The following is a 21,282-nucleotide window of genomic DNA, read 5'->3' as shown; positions in this document are numbered from 1 at the left end:
TCTCCACATAGAACGGAGCACACAATGAAGACGACTATACAACTTAAATACAGACGAGAGGGCAAATATCCATGTTTATGATGTGTAGTAGTATATGTCTGTGATATTGTAACGTTTCTTGCACTACTGGTGAAAGACAGCAACTGCAAGGCAAAAATAAATGTTTTCTAAACTCAATAAAAAGGTTTCATATAATTTTTGACAGTAACATTTTGAGATTAACATATGGCTTGCATCCACCCAATGTTTTTTTTTAATGATATTTGATTTCATTTTAGAATATTCAATGTAAATTCTGTGGAGCATATTTGATGCACAAATGTGATGCAGACGACGCCAGATTGGAACTGATAGATTTGTGGTTTTTTGTTGGTAATAGTGGGTCAAGTACAAGATTGATGACTGTTAGCTTTTCTAAAACTGGTATTAAAGGTCATTCAAATTGGTAGGAAAAAGCATTATGTTGACTTGACCTTAGGCTGGGGGTTGAGAGAAAAGTGTTACAACACTTTAATGTTGGCCGCCAGAGTTTTCCTTACTTCTGTCAATGACTTTACCATGTTTGAAAGTCATCTCTTGAACAAGGCTATCATTGATGGAAACATAGTAGATTCAGGCCTTGGGTTCTTTCATCAAATACTTGAGCCCCTGGAGCTCCTCTTTGGAAAGGACCAACATGATGCAACGGGGGTCTATCATTTCATAAATAATGGGGATGTGGGTGTTGGAGGTGACTTACAGAGACTTGGTAGTTGTCAATCCAGGAATTGTGCAAGGAATATTGCGAATCAAAAATAAATCTAGGACGATCTACTGCTTCTCCCTGGCGCCTTGAGTGATACATTATTTAAATATATATATATATAGGCAGTTACCGAACTCTAATGAATTATTATTCCTCCTATGTTAAGTATTTTTCAATTTCCAATTGTCATTATAGAATTATTATTTACACAACATTAACATAAAATGACATAACAATATGTGTAATATAGCTGTAAATATACTCTCTCTCTAAAGATATTATATACGTTTTAATACCCAATGTTTAATAATATGTATTGTTTGTTTTCATATATTTATTCCTTAGACTGTTATGTGTCTGTGTGTCTGTGAGTAATGTTACTGGAACACTTAATTTCGTTGTGCACTGTGCAATGACCATACAGGCATTGGATGAAACTGAAACAATCATGACTAAATCTCCCATCTGAATACATACGTCCACATCAACAGTTCAGCTGAATGTTTTCAGTTGAAACTCACCTGTCAGATTTTTTTAATGTACATTTGTAGATGCAATTTCATCTTTTTACATTCGATATTTGCTTTTCATTTGTCTCTGACTGTCACCTATAGCAACAGCGCCACCCGCACTCTCTGAACCCAACACAGCTAGTCAGCCAATAGGGAGCGGGGACTAGGCTCTTTGTACCGCCCACTATTTAGTTCAGGTCCAATCACATTAGAATCTACCACACAGCCAATGAGGATTGGTCAGTGTTGCCTGTCCTTCAGCCGAGCGGAAGCAGCGGCTCAGGCTGCAGGGAGAAGCAGACATGAATTCCTTGGAACAGGCCGAAGGTAACTAAATACAGACAGCAACTTTAATATTCTCATTTTGAATTAACCACCGGTTTGTTTTAGCGTCGCGGCTCTAGACACTAAAATGACTCTAAACAAACGCGCCAAGGTGCGGTCACAAACTTAGCTGCACCGCTGTTTAGCGGCTCCCCATTCGGCACTTAGCATGTTTGCTAGCTTAACAGATTCCAGGCGTTAGCAAACGTGTTGGGTATTTACCAGCCGCATATTGGACATCTTGCATTAACCACTCACACAAACTGAGTTTTAGAGCAACCTTCACATTAAACACACCAAATAAGGAGATGCTGCACTGGACTGTAAAGAGGAAAGTAACTAGATCCCACCGCCATGACAATAGCTCTGAATGCCTTGTGCATTCTGTTATTCGAACTTTGATGGTTTGGGTCTATTTTGTAATCAAGAATTGTATGTATTTCCTCTTTAGCCCAGTATACCAGTACATAGATTGAAGTCAGTGGAATATTTTACAAGTCCACCACATGTTTGTGTTATAATACAGTCCACTTTTCTCCATCTCAGTATTCGTTGAACCCAATGTTGAGTTAAGAAGCTAGATATATAACAACTGAGGAAGGTACATCATATCTCTGTAAGAATGCACTCTGATTTTCTTGGAGACAGACGGAGAAGGCACAACAAATGTTGTGATGACAGGCTTTAAAGACAAATGAGAAATACAAGTGAACAGAGGGTTACATTAATCTAAATGGGAAAAGATGAAAGGTTAGGCTTTTTTATTGTCACTGCAGGGTTTAATCCAATGGCCCACGGGAGGTATATGTTTAGAAAACAGAAAAGGGCCAAGGATTGACACTTGAGGTACCCCACATAGAGTGGGGCAGATGAAGACACATAATTATGGATTTGAACAGTGAAGGACCTGTCAGACAAGTAAGAGGAAAACCAGTTGAGTGCGGTACCGGAGATACCACCCCTGTTCAATTCTCTCTCAATTAAAAATGCATTGTCTTATTTTGGGGCTTCTCTAACCCAGCATGAGGGTTAGAGATGAGGGTAACTGAGCCCCCTTTTCTCTATCCCAGTAGAGTTGAGTCGACCAAGGTTGAGTTAGGAAGCCAGATAGATACAAACTTGATGAAGGTACATACTATGTCTGTGAGAATGCACTCTAATTTTCTTGAGCTGCTTTCAGACATGCACTGAACTCTATCCTTCGCAGCTTCTCCAGAGGACGTCTATGTGTGAAAAACAATGTCTGAATGAGAGCCTTGAGTTTCTGCAGACTTTCTCTGCCAGGCCCCCTAGTAGAAAGTCTTGCAGGACATGTCTGTAAAGATTTGCAAGATTTTGTTGAAGATGTTCCTGTTTCTTTTGTTTCAGACCTGAAGGCCTTTGAAAGGAGACTGACCGAGTATGTATCCTGTTTGCAACCGGCAACAGGCAGGTGGAGAAGTAAGTATCAATTGGTTGTGATTGTCAAAACCATGGTAGAGACCATGTGGTGGCTCAAATGGGGACACTATTTATCAAAATATATTATGCGTTTCTATTCGCCGTGTGATGAGTATCAAAGAAAAGATTTGTGAGAAACCATTTTCTAAATGCAGTTAATTGAAAAACAGATCTAGGTAAACTGTCTGGTTAAATACGTTGGAATGGTGAAACACATTTCATGTTGTTGTACTGGATCTCATTCTCCTGTGTTATTTCAGTGATTCTGATAGTGGTGTCTGTATGTACGGCTACTGGGGCTTGGAACTGGTTAATAGACCCCGACACACAGAAGGTATGTATTAGTGGACAAGCATCAAGTATTTTTGTTATTTCAAATGAAAACTCCCTCATTACAGCAATATACATTGTGCTCCACTGGAAAATTGATAGTTGTTTTTTTAAAGAAATTTCCTGTGAATTATAGCACTGAGACTGTGAATGATAGATTCTGGATTTTCGTATGTCCTTCCCTTTGTGAGAGAGATAAATTCAAAGTTGGGGGGGGGTGAAATTACCCTTTATAGACAGACACACTCACACAAATACTGAGATTTATGACAAAAATTTGTTTTTCCAGCCTTGATTTTGTGTGTTACTTTTAATTTGCTTTTACCTTTTATTTATTTAATTTGCCTTATACTGTCCAATTATGAAATTTTTCAGTTACCCAATGATACATATATTTAATGTTCTAATACACTTAAGTTTGACTTCCATAGCTTGCTGTAAGTCAGATCTGTAAGTTTTGCTATTGACTCTGGGATTGATGTTGCTTTGTTCCTCAGGTCTCATTCTTTTCATCACTGTGGAATCATCCCTTCTTCACCATCAGCTGCATCACTCTCATAGCTCTCTTCTTTGCTGGGATACACAAACGAGTTGTGGCACCATCAATGTATCCTTTATCCATTTTAGTTAATATGAAGTAGCAGGTTTTGATGATGATGATGATACATGATTGAGAAACAAGTCTGACTTTTTTCTTGCATCACAGCAGCTCCATTTGCAACGTCACATTGAATTCGGAAAAGAGACAAAGACAAATACATTAATCTTAACCCGACAATCAAAGGCATTTTCAATCTCTGCTGAAATGTCATATTAAATGTTTGTATTTAATGATGCCCAAAAGAGTTCTTACTATCTAACCTTGCTACTTGGTTGCACCCTGAATCTCTGTTTTGATGTAGTAGGAGTCACGTGAAGTTAGTCTGTTGTCATTCAAATCACTCATGGATTGTATATTTTATAACTTTGAAATAATTATAAATAAATATATAGATAAGACCTCATGTTTTGTTTTGAACTCAGCCATTAAAATTATAATTCTAAATTTATGAACGTACCTGCTAAATGCAAAAGGGAGTTCTTTTTTATTTCATTGAGTGTGCAACCCACAGCTGATAACTGCATTCTTCATTCCCCCCCCCCCCATTGTCAAGCTCTTAATTGCTGATGCTGCTAAAAATTATACTTTCTTCTTGGATCTCTTAAAGCAGGACTTAAATCTCTGAATGAAGCCAGTTGATTTGATACTTTGACAATCTTCATACAGGAAGTTATTTTTTTCTTTCAATTAACTGATTCATATTTTGTTCACGTTTTTGATTGACTGGTTAACACCTTTAACCTTTGCCTCATCAGTATCGCTGCTCGATGTCGGACAGTTTTAGCAGAATACAACATGTCCTGTGATGATGTGAGTAACATCGTGATATTTCAGACAGCTTGTGTTTAGGAGGAATTATTCAAATGTGTCTTACTTGTGTGTTTTTTGTTTGTTTGTTTTTTTCACAGACGGGGAAACTTATTCTCAAACCACGACCGAACATCCAATAACCACCGTTTTTTGTGAGCTGCTCAGACACTGTACCGGGTCTTGGATCTTATCCAGTGATCGTTTGGTGACCTGCGTCCTCTGTGTTTCATCATCATGATTAATGAAATGGGAAAGACAGGAGAAAAGAACAGATAGGCCCTTTAAACAGTGTTGCTGTGTCCATGTCGTCACTGAAGCTGCTGATCTGCTCACATAACCTTTGGTATATTTTATTCTGTCTGGATGATTTCAGATGTGTTTATTTCTGTTGCTAATTGTGTATTTTATCTAAATGTTTCTATTTTTAAAATTATTTACCAAATAAATTCTCCAGATGTGAAAATGTCTTGTTATTTTTGTATGTTGAATCGGCGAGAAGCCAATGCCTGTGGTTCATTTGCTGCATTTTTTGGAATGATTTTTTGCATCAGTCGTGGTTTTACGACAGCCTGTCTGCTTTCTGTTAACAACCACCGCTTTACGGCAGGGACCAGTCTTCCACATGGCCTCGTCCAACCTGGTTGAGGCCGGAGTGTGTGTGTGTGAGGTTTGATCACTAAACCCGAGTTAGCTAGAGAAACGAACATCCTATGCGCTGGACGCAACTTAAAATAAAAAAAGTAAGATGGGTAAAAGTAGAACCACTAAGTTTAAACGTCCGCAGTTTAACGCTGTCGGTCTGCCGGTGAACGCTGTGAAGGAAGCCGACCTAGAGGAGGAGGAGCTCGGGGAGGAGAGCTGTCCTGCTGCCGAGCTGCTGGAGAAAGTAGGAACACACTGCCCCATAATCAATCTTCTTTATGTGTATATATGTTTTACATGTATCTTTGGTTGGCTCTCATACATCTCAGTGTAATGCTTAATAAAGAGCTAAGGCTCGACGATATGGCCAAAAAAGTTACCGAGGTAAGAACCGTGTCATATCAGCCGATGTCAATCATAAAGATAAATGTCACATGCATAGGTTTGTACATTTGTATTTAGCAGAATCCACTATATATACACACAACTACATTTTTATCAGTTGAGGTTGAGGTTGATGTTGATGATTGTCACGATGAATGTCCCAGTATTATTTCTTGACTGTGTAAAGACTGATTGTCTGAGTGAAGCATGGGGGTTTAAAACTCTTCATTTTGGGCAAAGAATTACAAACAAAGCTCAAGTTGATTGATGGTTTTATACCTCAATGCAAAAGCAATACATTGATATTGAAAATAATATTGCAATAATGATAGATACTGGTTTATCGTCCAACTCTACACGGAGGACATCCTTTATTGAGATGACTAAGTTTTGAGTTAGGTCATTGGAATCAACTTCTTAAAGTGTGATTTCAATCTCCACCTCCTGTTGATAACTTTACATTTTTCTGTCTAAATTAACTTGTATCTGTACATTAATGATGCCAGATTTTATGACCTCCACATATGTCGATATTTTTCTTATGCCATGTGCACAGGGAAGAGACATATTTATAATTGTTCATCTTTAGATTTGGAAAATGTTTTGCTGTTAATAAGTGTTTGTCATTCTCTGCTCATAAATAACAGTTTAAATCTACCACTGATAACCACAATCTATCGCCCAATAGGAAAAAGTTCATCTTGATATAATTCTTCCGCCGTACCACCCAACCCTAGTACCCACTGCAGGAGGACTGAAGCAAGTCAATCTATGTATTTAGTGACATGTTTTAAACATCTCTCTACAGCTGCAGAGTCCGAGTGCAGACGTGCGAGAGTTTGGTTGTGCCAGCATCTCTCGGGTGGTGCAGCAGAGCCAGACCATCCCTGGCTTCCTCCAGAGGGACGCTGTGAGGCGCCTGGGCCCCATGCTGCTGGACAGCAGCCTGGCTGTCAGGGAGACGGCCACAGGAGCACTCAGGTGAGTCAGTAGTGAAGTTGTGGTTCAGATCAGATCTGGACCCCTACTCCAAGCTAAAGACATGTTTGTGTGGCAGCTACACAAAGCTGCAGCAAGGAATTACATTTATTAACTCACACACTGAAGAGCCGTAGACTAGTCAGTTTAATTATATGTTAATCATGTGGGCCACAAAATGTCAATCAATAGTGGATAAGTCCACGGTGACTCCTTCACGTCTCTTGTTTACAATTAGAAAAATAAACTAGAATGTCACTTGGTGGAGCTCACACTGCCGCCATGGTCCAACAGCTCCCTTCAATTCAATCAAGCCACACTTCATTACACACACTTCATTACACACACTCTAGATATCAGTTCCCTAAATATTCCAGATTTTTTTCATTCGCTGCTTTCAGACATGCGTGGGTTGATGACGCTTCCAACATATGACAGACGCATAAATGAAAGAAAAAATAAACAAATATCTCCAGGTGAAAAAGTGATGTCATACATGTAGAAGACACCAATGAAGCTGTCGAGAGAGTTTGTGGCGATAAGAGCCGAAGTGAGGGTGTGTCATCAAGAAAATCTCGTGATCTACGAAGCGGAAATGATACGTCACTTCCTGTCTCCGCCTGCTGCCACCAGGCTGCTCCACCTCTCGCCTGAATAAGGCAGCGCTTTGTTACTTTTGCGAATGTGTCTGTGCAGAGAACCTCCCACTCTGTGGGGCATGTATGACAAGCAAACTCCAGGTAAAGTCCCTATTCTCCGGACTTTACCTGCAGGTCATGTCTGAAAATGGCTATAGAGAGCCATGAATTATTCTCTGGGAAATCAGTGGAAATGTCAATTAACACATTATTTGCAACGTTGAAGTGATAAAAAAAACTCCTGGATCATCTTTGCCCGGATCCAGACCAAAATTTAACGAGTTCTTTCTTTGCCGATGTCTCATCTTTTCAGCAAATTTTGTGGAAATCCATTCTGTAGTTTTTGCATAATCCTGCCAACAAACAGACAGGGGTGAAAAACTTACCTCCTTGGGGGATGTAACAAAAAAAGCATAAAATATGAGAAACTAAAGAAGCTGAAACCAGCAAACATTTGGCCAAATTTTATTATAAGAAATAAATGCAAATTTATTTTGTTGCGATGAACTAATTGAGTTATTTACTAGTATCTGCAGCTGTAAATGAAAGTTTGTGACACAGATGTATGCGAAGCACAGCGTGTTGACTTATGTAAATACAAGATGACTCAATAATCTTGTTTTACCCTCAAACCAGCTCATTTTCTTTTGTTTTCTATAGTTACTCTATACACTGTTACATTTAAGAAGAAGGTTCTCAGATCGTAGTGATAGGTAATTTCAATAATGACCAGTTCTAGTTTCCAGCGTTACAAACAGCGCGTTGTGGGGTCATGGCAAACTGGACTAGTTGCCAAATTAGAAGTGGTTCCTAAGTCCAGTCAAGGTCCAAGATCCAGTCATAACCTGCCAGAATGTAAACCCTGGCCCTTTTAACTATTAGTAGTTCTGTCATCAGAGTCTTCGATTGTCTGCCACCACGTTCATGCCACTCAGTCGATCAGTCGCAGTTATGGTCTACAAACATCGAAGTACGACGTAAGACGACTGAGTGTGTGTGTGCGTGCTTTAATGGTTTCTACTACCTGTGCAGCTCTCTCAAGCGAAGAGAGCACAGAAGTATTTGTCATGTTGCTTCAACAGGGGGCGCCATGCCACAATGAATGGCTTGGGTGTAACAAGAAAGAAAGTTCTGTTTTCATGATTTATTGTGTTTTGTTTATTTATTCTCTTGTGATATATTCAGGTTTACGTTTCATTATTTCAAATGTTCTTTATATAGAAAACAGATCACATGTGCATCGTGTGAGTGAACATTTTATACAGAAAAGTTGATAAAGTGCTGTACAATTAAAATATAAAGAGAAGTACAAGAATATAGTAAAAATTAAATGACAAAAAGTGAATAAAAACAATATAAGGACACTGAAAAGCCATGTGGATCCTTAGTTAAACCATAGATTTGTCTGAGGAACACTTAATTGTGAATAATTAACTGTTCCAAAGCTTTGCAGTTGCTAATGGAAACACATGATCGCTCTCACCCCTCGACCCGGGTCACTGGACGTGAGACAGTCAAAATAAGGCCATTGCTCACAGTGTATCTCCAGCCTCTCTCTCTTTCCCCCTGATACACACAAAATACAAACAGCCTCTCTGACAGCAAATCTCCTCAGTCTGACTGAGTGTGCGTCTGGGTCCATTTCTCCCGACAGGAATCTGAGTGCATGCGGAGGTCAGGAGGTGTGCGAGGACATGGTGAAGCACGACGTCATGACTCCTCTGACAGCACTGCTGAGAGAGGTGAGACTCCACCACTGCTTTTAGCTAACTCCATCACTTCAGTTCCTCCTCATCAGCAGCTGCTTCAGACGGCTACAATATCATCAGCAATGGCCCGAAAATATGGGCTGATATCAGCGTGTCAAAGCCATATGGGTACCTGTGTTTATGTTTGCTGATAGGAAAACTTATACATAAATAATATACAGTAGATAAGACGTGCATTTATGTTGACCTAAATTTTTTACAAAAATCTATTTTCTTAATTCTGTAGTTCTATGTATTTAGTTGTATTTATTTACTTTTTATTTATAGTTATTTTTATAATAAAGTTTATGGTTAAACTATAAAATATCAATCCTCAATTACATTTCTTTGTTGTAAGGGTTTGATTATGAAATCTTAGGAATCACTGCCAAATTAATTTTATACATACATTTCACCTGATAGTGTTATCTGAATTTTTTTTCTAATATCAGATATTGAACTTGAAGTTGCTCTTTAGTCAGTAGTGTGACATATGTAGAGTGTTACATGACTAAGCAATGCTCATGGACCATGTGGATATTTAAAAAATCCAATAGTAAAGCGGCTGCATGAGAAAATTCATATCTGCTAATATTTCATAAATCTTTTTTCTTTCGTACGGATGTAAGGATACAAGGTTCTTCTTGTTTCCATGTGTAACACACTGTTGTTCTGTGTCCAGTGCTGTGCTGGTTTTGAGAGTGCCGTCGTGCAGATGAAGGAGCAGAAGAATCCAGTGGAGGATGTAGCCAATGAGGCTGTTCACCTACTCTGGAATCTATGGTGAGACGAGAGCCTGTGGCGAGCTGGTTCTCACACCCTGCGTTTAACCTTAAGTGATGGTTTACTGAGCATGTCATTCACACCAGTCCTCTGCTGTTGGCGAGTCCGTGTCTAGTACCCATCTTTATTTACTTCATCCCAATTGTCATAGCTAGTCAAGAAAAGTACAAGCCCACTTATTAAACGATAGTTCCTGTAAACGGGCCATAATCATCAACTTAAATATGCTCTCACATTCATCTCATTTTATGATTTCCTTCCAGTGAGAGCAGCAGCCAGGCGTTGTCCATGTTCAACAAAGCAGGTCTCCTGCATGTGGTTGTCCAGTGTCTGGAGAGACACCCACACAATGTGGAACTGGCCATATCTGCAGGTAGGACTGATTACTACACTGTATTCTGGTTAAAATTGGTTTGATGTGTGTTTGACGTGCTGGTTTGAGGCCTGATATTTAGATCCTTGCTAACCCCAAACTGTGCGTATGCATGGCCCTTAATTTGACGATTGTTTCTACCAGTGCCAATAGTCTGTAGGCCAGACTTGCAGCTGTGAACAATGACAGATGGACCACAGGTCCAGGGGAAAATAATAACACATTGTTTTTGGACTTATATTAATTGCGAGCTCAAATGAATTTGTGTTAGGATAACAATCAAATACCAGTGACCCCTATATTGAGGTGACTTCATAAGCTAGATGTTTTCTTATATTTCTGCTAATTTCATTTCAGTCCAATGCAAAGGGAAATTCTTCTGTAAACGACTTTCCTTTTCCTGTGGGAAAGCAACATTCCTGCTTAGAGACACTGGCTCTGAGCTATCAAAGCAATAGTTTGATATACTCGTATAATAGTTTTGATATAACTTGTTGATAATTAATACCATGTCCAGTGCATAATGAACACACTCAGTCAAACATCACATGGAGTTTACCATAGTATACCATAGTGCAGTGACCTCTATCTTCCAAAGATTACACTTAAAGTTGTGCTATTATTGTTATTCATATTTGTAGGTATAAGGCTGTAGCTCCCAATCACCCACAAACCTGAAGGTTGGTGGTTTGAACCCTGGCTCCTCAAGTTCACATGCCAAAGTTCCCTTGGGCAAGATACTGAAACCCCAAATTTCTGATATGCTGCATATATATATATATATATGTGCTGTACGAATATGTGTGTGAATGGCTGACTTGTAGTGTTAAGCACTTTGAGATAAGACTAGAGAAGCACAATATAATTACAGTTAATTTAATATATAGATGGTGTGAGTGAAGTGGAAAAGTAGCCTTTTCCTGCCTTAGTGCTTTGTATTATGCCCAGAAAAAGAATAATGTGAGCACATGTGAGAATACAGCAGGAAAATGTTCGGAAAATTGACAGTGAACAAGTTACATTTTTGTGTTGTTTGTTTTGTGAACGTATCTGACCCGGAAAATCTCCCCCTGTGTTCTTCATATGTGAAAGACAAACTCTGGAAAATATGTCAACCCAATATTCCGGACATATTCAGGAGTTCCTGCACTCAGATTCATTTAGTTTGTCATGGTTGGGAAAGCAGTATTTCAGAAATGGTTTCCTCTTTGTGTTCTCCCAGCTCACTGTTTGCACACTGTGACTGAGGACAACTCCGAGCTGCTGTGTAGCATGAGCACTGCCGCGCTCGGCGCCCTGGAGAACGTGCTGCTGTCGTCTCAGCCGAGCATGGCACACACTCTGCTCAGGACGTTGGCTGCAGGTACAATTTGTCTCTTGTTACATCTTTTGTTCATGACTAGATTGTAAAACTGTAACTTTCCACAATAGACAAGTAGACTGGGACATTAATAAAGTTCCGTGTGGACAGATGTTGCCTATAATGTCCCAACTGTGTCACTCAGGGACACTGTGGAACATGAAGGGCAGCCTGCCCGCTGCCCGTCAGGCACAGGCCCTCAGCGCTGTGGTGGCCACCTTGTCAAAGTGCCTGGATCTGGATTCAGGGACACTCATACCTGAACTCAGACAAGCAGAAGAGGATCGTCACAGAAACGCACCGGCTGCGACAGACGCAGAAGACCAGGCTGCAGGGGAGCTCGCTGTGAACGAGATGGATGAGGAGGAGGAGGCACCCCAACAGAAGAGGAATGGGAAGGCTGTGAAGATCGATAACGACTTCTCCGACCTGCTGCCTGTAAGTGGTATTTCTATATGTTGCTGGCTCATGTTATGCATACAGAAAGCCATGTGATCCTCTGGCTATACAAGTTGACCTTTGGACACAATAAATCACATTTGTCACAGAGATTAGGAATCCTGTTCTCTTGTCGATTGTACATTTTATTAGAGCAGTACTGATAAATTGGCTGGGCTCAAATGTTCAGTCCCTTCGAAAACTATTGAAGTTGTATGAACGATTAACTTAGTTACCTCCACGCAGGAGGTTATGTTTTTTTTCTTTTTGTTTGATTGTTAGAAGGAATACACAAAAGCTACCCAACTGATTTCCATGAAATCTTGTAAAGGGGCAGGTTATGACCCAAGGAAGAATCCAGAACATTTTGGTGCAGATCAGGAATTTATTGTCACTTTCTTTAACATTGTGAAATAGGACATTTTTCAACATTTTCATTGATTTCTCAGAGAATAATTCATGGATCTTGATGAAACAAATCCGACATGTTCGGGGGACTGATATTTATGAGTGTTTGCAATTTGATGCACATCCAAATAAAAATCTGGATTTAGTGACTTTAAATGTGGTTTCATAACAGGACTGTTTGGCCTTGGCGGATGTACGAACTCTGTTCAGTAACATTCTCACAATGGAAAGTGAATTTTTTCAAATGTAAACCGTCTTAAACTCTCAAACATCAGAAGAAAAGTGTTTTTGCCTTTCAAGTGTCATTCATACATGTTTGTCATTTAAGTCTTAAAGATAGTGAATAACAAAGCTTACATATATAAATTACAGATTCAACTCATTCTGAAAATATTCATTTGTCAGCAAATGTCATGTTGCAATTTTTGATTTTAATATCGACCTTCCATGTCCCTTTCATGGGAACGGGGCAACATCTAAAAAAAAAAATGTTTTGTTTACATGTCCACAGATGAGTAACACTTGGAATGGCAGGGACACTGCGTGCTGAGAGAGTCCATATAATTCGTATTAAATACAGTGCACAGGGTAACTTGACACTAGCTTTAGATCATTTAATACAACAGACGGGAAACAAATCGAAATTTACCATTGGTTTTAAATGCTGTAAATGTCAGGACGTGCATTTTTGTGTTAGTGGGGAGGTAGTGATGCACTTCTGGGTTTTGGAGGTGCATATTAACGCCAGGTGAAAAGGTGGCTTATGAGTCACCCTGGAGTGCGAGCCAGACTGACAGGCCAGACAACGTGTCGGGTTTGGGTGCAGAAGATTAGGGATGCTCGGCAAAGGTTCAACAGGGAACAAGCTTCTGGCTCCCACCGCGCCGACAGACCCCTGATCTGACCTCGGCGAGACAGAGCTGTCCCTCTCAGCTCAGTCACAGCCAGAGCCCCAAGATTGTGGGCGACATTCACAGTGATGTTCCAAGATTTCCCCAAACATCAAGTGTTATACAACAAGGATCTTCATCTTTTTTTTTTTTAGACACTCAAAAGCAGTTTTCAACAAGTGCAACTGGACGTGTTAAAATGTCCAACTGCAGAGAAAGCATCTCAGTCCCTTGGTTGGCAGCTGAACTCAAGCTGGGTGAGAACTGTGCTAACAGTCATCGTTTTGTTGGGATGTTGACTCACATGGCTGCTTGTTTCTTTCCAGAGGGGCAAGGAGGAGCTGAGGGAGGCAACGGCCTTGCTGACAGCCCAGCAGACGTCCTTAGAGATCATCGTCAACATGTGCTGCCCTGACGGTGAGTGTTGTGGGCACTGACAGCAGTGCTGACCCTCAGGGCACTTCTCCTCAACATTATTTCCTCTGACACAATTACCCCAGTATGTGTTTATCAGAAAAGCTGTTATAAGGAGAAATACATGTGATAAGTTCATCTGTGTGCCTCGAGATACTTTTTGTTTTCTTGATCAGTCCTGTGTATGTGTGTGTGTTCAGACCCATCTGACGACGAGTGGGAGGAGGAGTCGAGCAGCGATGAAAGCGACGTGTGTCCGGACAGTCTCTGTGATGGAGTGTCCAATCTGATGTCGCCCCTGTGTTTGTCAGCTGAGGTTCACGGAGCCTTAATCAACCACAGCGTCCCTGAAAAGGCAAATCCCAACCTGCGTCATCAGCAAAACCTCATCTGTCAATAGTTATAGAATAGGAGTTCAGCTACATCCACACCATGATGTTTTACTCTATAAGTCCCCTTAAGGGCAATTCAAGGCAAGAAGGAGAGCAAACTTAAGGGCCCTGACAATTCATCCACACGCATAAAAGCCATGACAAACTATTGATATATCTAAATATATAACATATATTATAATATAATGTATAATACTAATACTAACAAGTTTAGAAATACAAAAAAGAGATTAAATATAAAATACCAAAATGTCACATTAGAAAATGCGTACTGGATGGATAAGGTTAAAGTGCAGGTGCATTCATCAAGGTAAACTGACCATCCCTTATGGTTTATCAGTTTGATGGCCTCTGGAATAGCACCTTGCAGTTGGTTTTGCTCCTGCAGGCCACAGGTCGCCAAACCAGCAGTGCCCCTACATATCACATCTACTCCACACTACTACAAAGTCTTTAAGTGCCTAAAACAGAGCGTAGTAGTCTGGCTATGTAGAAACTGAGACGTTTGGAAACTATGATGCAGTCACATTCATTCACTTCCTGATTGCTTTTATTCAGTCTGGACTCCACCAACAGTGGTGAACACAAAGTGTTGCTAACACGGTAACAGTTCCACCTCATCGTCGATCCAAGAACAGAAATCCCTCATTTTATTTTTCACCATTGTTTCTTGGTCGTAGTATTTTCTTTAACTAAGCAATTGACTGCAGAGTAGACAATCTGCTTCCTGTTTACACTCGCATGTACATGCACAGTGTACATGAATATTCATGTGTTTTCTGGTGTGTTAGTATGGACAGAGATTATTTCTGAAATGGAGCTGAATCATTGTTTTGAAATGAGAACGTATTAATATGAATGTCAATCAATCAGTTCAATTTTATTTGTATAGCCCATATTCACAAATCACATTTGATCTCATAGGGCTTAATGTAGCCTTCATCACATTGACAGACACTTAAGATAAACATTTGAATGTAATAAAACAGTTTTTTTTTTTTAAGTACAACCATAATTATCAACAAATATGAATCTACTTATACAGTGAATCCAACCCAATGTCCACTAAAGGCTGAACAGTCTGAGTTACCTACTGTACAGTGTAATAGAGATCTGTCTGGTACTTATTCAATCAGGCTAAACCCTATAAAGATGTTTTGTAGTAATGTATAATGTATAAGTATATAATATATTTTTCTCTTGATTCAAGGTCCTCAAAAAGACAGAGTTCCCCAGAACACAAGCCACAGATGTGTGCCATCAGAATCCCTCCTGGAGAGGCCTGATAAAAAGGTAATCCGCTCTCTTGAGCTTCTCTCTGTGATGATCAAATGTTGTCTCAGCATATATCTCCACACAAAAATTGTTGATGCAGTCTTGCATGAAAGGTCCTGATAAAAGTCATGTTTATTGTAGGATGCAGCGCGTACAGTCCCGGGCTCTGACGTGCTTCCACAGCATCCTCTCCTCCATGGATGCTGAGTCTCTGGGAGGAGCAGCAGCCCTGCAGGGAGCAGCACAGCACCTCTCTACCCTGGTTTTTGGTGCAGCAGGTCTCACATTTATGTCTTATTATTGAAATGCAGCACATGCTCTGTAAATCACATTAAGGATGTTAGATGTTAAAAAAAATATTTCCCACGAAAGACAATCAGAATCGCAGTGAAAAGTGAAAACCAGATTTAAATCATAGGAGCCAGTTGAAAGTGTATTTGTAGAAGGAACAGTTGCAGAGGTATAAAGATTGAAGAAAACTGAAGCATCTGGTATAGTTGCTAAATACACAAAAATGTTCCTTCTTGTTTTCAGAGATACCCAAAGATGAGGAGTTCCTCGAGGCCGTCATCAGTGCCATGCGGTCTCTTCTTCAGATGATCGCCTTCAAAAATATCCCCCAGGTACAGAATACACCACAGCAGTGATTCTGACCATTAGCATCGTTGGGTAGAATGAAAGGGTTAATCCAGTGGATTAGTATTGCACTTCCATGAACTTGGGGATCTTACTAGAGTGATTTATAAAAAAATTCTCAAAATGAAAGCAGTTTAGGCTGACACATCCTCACTTTAATTCCTTAGCAGGAATTCATCTAAAAATGCCGGCCCCTTCATATCTCATAATTCAACTCTGTAACATCTATTGTCAAACATACTTGTGCAGTGTCCGTACTGTCTGTCTGTAATTGGCTGTTTGCTTGGCCTGTTGCCATGCAGTTTGCAGCTTTCTTTCTGAAAAGTGACCTGCAGTAATTGAACTGCGGCAAGTAAAGACCACAGTCCACAGAACCCTGAAGCTGCACCACCACTGCTGCACAACGAGCTCTTCACCTGTTTGTTAAAAGTTCGACGAAGCTCGGAATGCAGAACCCCGAACTTTAGAAACAGTTGTTGTTCCAGGGAATGTGCTGTCGGCGTCATCGACAACATCATTTATGTTGATGACTCCCAGCCGCTGCTGCTACAGAGCTGGTGGTCGCTTTTAAGTTTGTTAATATTGAACGTATCAAGAGTCCGAATTGATTTGACTCTGCACTACCTTGGGCCTTTAACAATACACATGCCAAGTGTGAAGCTGATAAGATAAATGTTTTGAAATCTGCATTCCACATACAGATAGGCAGAGATTTATTGAATTAATAGATGGATGCTGCTGAGGAAATGTTCACACACCAGAGCTTCAGTCTGTAATGAAGGCTTTACACTTAAAAGATGAAGTCTTCAAGCCCAAACTAAAGTTACCTTGATGACGTCTTTAGGGTTACTTTGTTTTTAGACTTTGGAAAAAAACAGACTGTTGTTACAGTGTGAGTACGTCTCCTCATTGTGAGTAAACTCACTTTTGTGTGTAAAATAGGTGGAGTTTCCCTTTAACTTTGGCTTCATGTTTATTGACAGAGCTGACTGAAAGAATACGGAGGCATCACAGACTTTAAGTTTTGTGTCCCGTTCCAAATCCTCCTCTGTCACTTCACACTAAACACTGGATCATGTTCATGTTGGACCGCTCAGTATCCATGTTTTGTTTTTCTCAGTGTATGACCCCCCAGCAGCTCATGAGCCTGAGCGAAGCGGCCACCCGCTGTGATGTTGTCAGTGTGAGGGTCAATGCCGTCGCCATTCTGGGCATCACTGGCAGCACGTTGGCCAAAGAGAAAGGCACTGCTGAAACCCTTCAGGTAAACTGCCGCCTCTCTTCTTTTTTTGGAGTATTTGTTCTTCCTTTAAGAAACTGTGCTCCCACAGATGATTGGAAACGCCTTACTTCAAGTTGCCACAAGGGATGCCGACCTGGTTGTGAACGGAGAAGCACTTGACGCCTTGCTTGATGTGTTTGCGGACGGAGACGAGGCAGAGAAGGCTGCTAAAAACATCCAGTTGCTACCTGCACTGAAGGCACTTCACCCTGTCTTTAAGGCCAAGGTAAAAATTTAATTTCTTCTTACTGAACCATATTGTTTATGATACTTTAAAAAAAATCTGCATTTACATGTGCAAATTGATGATAAATCTATCTCTCCCACCACTGCACCTTTTTTCTCCTCTTTGTAACTGGTATTGCCTCCTACTTTATTTCATGTGTTCCCATTTTTCAACATTTAAAATGTATCCATCCATTGTCTTATACGGCTTATCCTCATGAGGGTCAAAGGGGGAGCTGGAGTAAATCCCAGCTGACATTGGGCAAGAGGCAAACTCTTTAAACTCTAGAGGGGGTCAGCATATCAGAGGGGCCAAAAAAGGCTGTTTTCAGACATACACTGAACTCCAGACATTCTTGACATTATCCGGAGGGGCTGTATATGAGAACGCAAATGTCCAAGTGTGAGGCTCCAGACTTTCTCCAGAGGTTCGCTATCCAGCCCCCTAGTAAAAATCTGCATGATATCAGAAAAAGCTCATGTGAGAACACAGCAGGAAGAAGAGCCGACAGTAGTGTCGATTCGCTGTAAACTAAAAAAAAGCGATTTCCACAGCAGAATTAATATGTTACATCCTGCCTCTGTCCGCTGCACCACCCGTCATCTGAACACTTCTGTGTCGGTGTGAACGTCCGGGCCCAATTCTACGGACATTCTCTGGAGTTCATGTCTGAAAACAGCTATACAGAGACAAATCCACACTCACATTCATGCCTACGGTCAATTTAAAGCTGCAATTAACTTAAACAGTGTTTGGACTGTGGGAGGAAGCTAGAGTACCCTGTGAAAACCTACGCAGACACAGGGAGAACATGGAAACTCGACACAGAAAGACCCCTGTCCGAACCTGGTTTTCGAACCGGGAACCTTGTTGCTGTGAGGCGACAGCGCTAACAACCACACCTCGTGCTGCAACTTTAAAAATAGCAATACAATTTCCTTTTTTTCTCATAGATTCGTAAAGAGGGAAAAGGCAAGTACAACCCTCAGCAGCTGTGCGTGCTCGACAACATCAAGGTGAACCTGAGGAGATTCATCGGTTATCTGGAGAAGCTGGTGAAAAAATGAGGACTTTTCAGTACTTTTCAGTGGAACGAGTATGGTTTGGACGGATGCTGTATGCTAGCAGGAGTATAGCATGGAACAGGAAATGTTTTTGAAACCATCAAGTATTTATTATGTTGGTAGTAAACCATTTGTTAATGCTTGGTTTCAATGTTTATATTCTCTAAATAATGATTTACTATTTCACTTAGTGGTGTGAAAGTTTATTTGTTGTGAAGAAAGAAGAGAGGAATCTAATAATTAGTATTTACTGTGTGTTGCAGTAAAGATTTGTTTACCCTACATTAAACTTTGAATGAGAATGTTTTCATACTCCCCAGATCAGGTGTGGTGAGCTGACGGCAGGCGTCACCATGGTTACCTTTATTTTCGCCCCATATTTCTATGAGCTAAAAATCCGATGTTTTTAAGTCCTGCTGGTCCTGATGAGGGTGTGTGAGGTTTTAAAAACCGACATGTTATAAGAGTGAGTTTAGTTTCAGCTACTATATGTAAAGGAGATTTTTCCTTTTAGAATCATTATTGTGTTAAAGTATCGGCTTGGTCAAGAGAAACGAAATTATGTCATTTCACTAAGCTGAAGGGTTTTGGCACGCTCACTGCAGAAGTTATAATAAGACTACAGTCTATTAAGACTGATGTTGTAGCCTGTAGAAATTAGCACATGTTCTCTACCTCTGCCTCGCTGTGCGTCCTCTGCCTCCCTTGTGTTACACTACTCTGATGCAGGGAGTGGTAACTTTTCTAGGTTTTGCAGGTCACCACAGCAACCAGCTCTCTACTGAGAGTATCCATCTCGGTACGGTTATAGAATAATTGCAAAAATACAATAAAAAAAAAAATATATATATATATATTTTGCATTACTGAAACCAATAATGATCAATCAGCATCTGGTATTGCTGATATAACAGTTATGTGCTACAACACAGCAGGTTTGAAATAAAGTAAATCCAGGGTAATTTCATTTATTTTTGCTCCGAATTAGAGGGTTTTTGTGTCAACTCCTTAACTTTGCTGATTTGTGTTTGTGATAATGTCATAAACACACTTTCAATGATGTGTTTAAGGTAGAATATGTCATCAGGCTATGAATATTTTTTTAAATAAATCCTGGTTTCTGTAAGAGGTTTCTTTTGTATTCTATGACCAAGTTCTGGACTTGTATGTGTTGGGATTTCTGTGTCTCCAAGCAAATGCTGAACCAATCAATTAAAAGGTAGCTGAACTATATCTTAAAAAGTGTTTTGTGTTTAATACTTTATATAGTAATTGCTGCCATGATCATGTTAATTTTGAGTTTAAAGGATATAACAACACAAAATAATGGCCCACAACCATCCAGTCATGATATGATTATACACAAGATAAAAAAATACTATGACTGAAATAGACAAATATATCTTTTGTTTAATCTTTTAATCCAAAACAGATTACATCGTTATGTTAAGGAGACTAAGGTCATAATGTTTTTCATATATAGTGAAAAATTGTGTGTGGATATGTGGGCATTAACCAAAATTACAAACTTGTTATCTCATACAGAATAGCTATAATTTAAACCTTATGTGACATATAATTTAAACAAAAGTCAAAGATCCGTATGTACTCAGTTACATTCAGGAGGATTACCATCAGCCCTGGGACTGGCAGGCTGAAGGCCTATCCAGAGGAACACAGACTGTTGGATGTGTGAGCTCAGCAAAATTGAGAATGAGGTTTATTTTTTGTTTTATTGTCTATATGAGGACTAATGGGATGTTCTTTTCAATAAAATGTCCTCCGTTTGTGCTAAATTATTTTGGTTGGATGAGTTTGAAAGACTTGTGGGAGGTTTTTGCAGATTTTATTTGTGAGGCAGAAAGACTGCAGATTTTCTTTTATGAAATGTAAGTAATAAAATGTTGCTGGAGCACTGCAGCTTTACTTTTGGTGTCTTATAAACCAATGAGGGTTGGGCACTTATGTGTACATGGCACAAAAATATAGAAACAATCAATCAGTTGTACAAACACACGTGGATATGACATATTTTAAAATTGTGCTGATGTGACTAACTGTTTAATGAATAAGGAATCACCTCTGGAAATTGTCATAACTCTGTTAGAAACTATTAACATTTAGTTAAAACAGTGGATATTATATTGGAAGAAAAACTATTTACAGTCAAGTTAGGAATCTGTATTTCAACAATACACCCAATTAATTAATGAATAATTAATATAATTGTTGCTGCATTACAATTCCCAATGTTTTACTCTAACCGTAACCATAGTTCCTACTTCCTTAACCATTACCCTAACTTTGATCTAAACCTTAAATGTGTCTTCACCTTATTAGGAAGACAAGTCCCCATAATGTGACCTTGGAAACCGATTTACACAACTAGAGCAATACTTGGACCACACACACAGACACACATGGATATGATATATTTTAAATTAGTGCAGATATCATGAATGAAGAGTCATGAATGAGTGATCACCTTGGGAACTTGTCTCTTTTAAAAACTAAACGTTTTATCAAGTAATACATTGGAACTTATTGTGGAAATGCCTTTTACTCACAGCCCTGTGGAGAAGCTACTTT

At 39.7% G+C, this 21,282-nt stretch overlaps 2 protein-coding genes across 2 annotated transcripts; both read left to right on the top strand.

Moving 5' to 3' along the window:
* Positions 1-1,493: 1,493 nt before the first annotated feature.
* cnep1r1 (CTD nuclear envelope phosphatase 1 regulatory subunit 1) lies at positions 1,494-5,225 on the top strand. Its single transcript, XM_035164876.2, has 6 exons — positions 1,494-1,584; positions 2,950-3,021; positions 3,282-3,355; positions 3,849-3,958; positions 4,708-4,762; positions 4,861-5,225. Exons 1-6 carry the CDS (start codon positions 1,560-1,562, stop codon positions 4,900-4,902), a joined length of 378 nt encoding a protein of 125 aa, XP_035020767.1. The 5' UTR covers positions 1,494-1,559; the 3' UTR covers positions 4,903-5,225.
* Positions 5,226-5,347: 122 nt separating this feature from the next.
* Positions 5,348-19,926, top strand: heatr3 (HEAT repeat containing 3). Its single transcript, XM_035159003.2, has 15 exons — positions 5,348-5,648; positions 6,597-6,769; positions 9,059-9,146; positions 9,835-9,935; positions 10,199-10,308; positions 11,531-11,671; positions 11,814-12,106; positions 13,731-13,821; positions 14,019-14,173; positions 15,421-15,503; positions 15,627-15,763; positions 16,020-16,108; positions 17,242-17,385; positions 17,453-17,629; positions 18,583-19,926. The coding sequence occupies exons 1-15, from the start codon at positions 5,508-5,510 to the stop codon at positions 18,694-18,696; spliced, it is 2,037 nt and encodes a 678-aa protein (XP_035014894.2). The 5' UTR covers positions 5,348-5,507; the 3' UTR covers positions 18,697-19,926.
* Positions 19,927-21,282: the final 1,356 nt, after the last annotated feature.

This window comes from Hippoglossus stenolepis, chromosome 1 (genome assembly GCF_022539355.2).
Source record: "Hippoglossus stenolepis isolate QCI-W04-F060 chromosome 1, HSTE1.2, whole genome shotgun sequence".
Lineage (NCBI taxonomy): Eukaryota > Metazoa > Chordata > Actinopteri > Pleuronectiformes > Pleuronectidae > Hippoglossus > Hippoglossus stenolepis.
Note: the sequence above shows the minus strand (reverse complement) of the source record. Positions and strands in the feature narration are given on the sequence as shown.

Bases quoted from the DNA above. Each gene is read 5' to 3' on its own strand.
- cnep1r1 (XM_035164876.2), top strand. From the start codon at position 1,560: ATGAATTCCTTGGAACAGGCCGAAG. The intron at 3,022-3,281 runs GTAAGTATCAAT...GTGTTATTTCAG, and splicing joins GGCAACAGGCAGGTGGAGAA to TGATTCTGATAGTGGTGTCT. The intron at 4,763-4,860 runs GTGAGTAACATC...TTTTTTTCACAG, and splicing joins ACAACATGTCCTGTGATGAT to ACGGGGAAACTTATTCTCAA.
- heatr3 (XM_035159003.2), top strand. From the start codon at position 5,508: ATGGGTAAAAGTAGAACCACTAAGTTTAAACGTCCGCAGTTTAACGCT. The intron at 15,764-16,019 runs GTCTCACATTTA...TCTTGTTTTCAG, and splicing joins CCTGGTTTTTGGTGCAGCAG to AGATACCCAAAGATGAGGAG. The intron at 16,109-17,241 runs GTACAGAATACA...TGTTTTTCTCAG, and splicing joins CCTTCAAAAATATCCCCCAG to TGTATGACCCCCCAGCAGCT.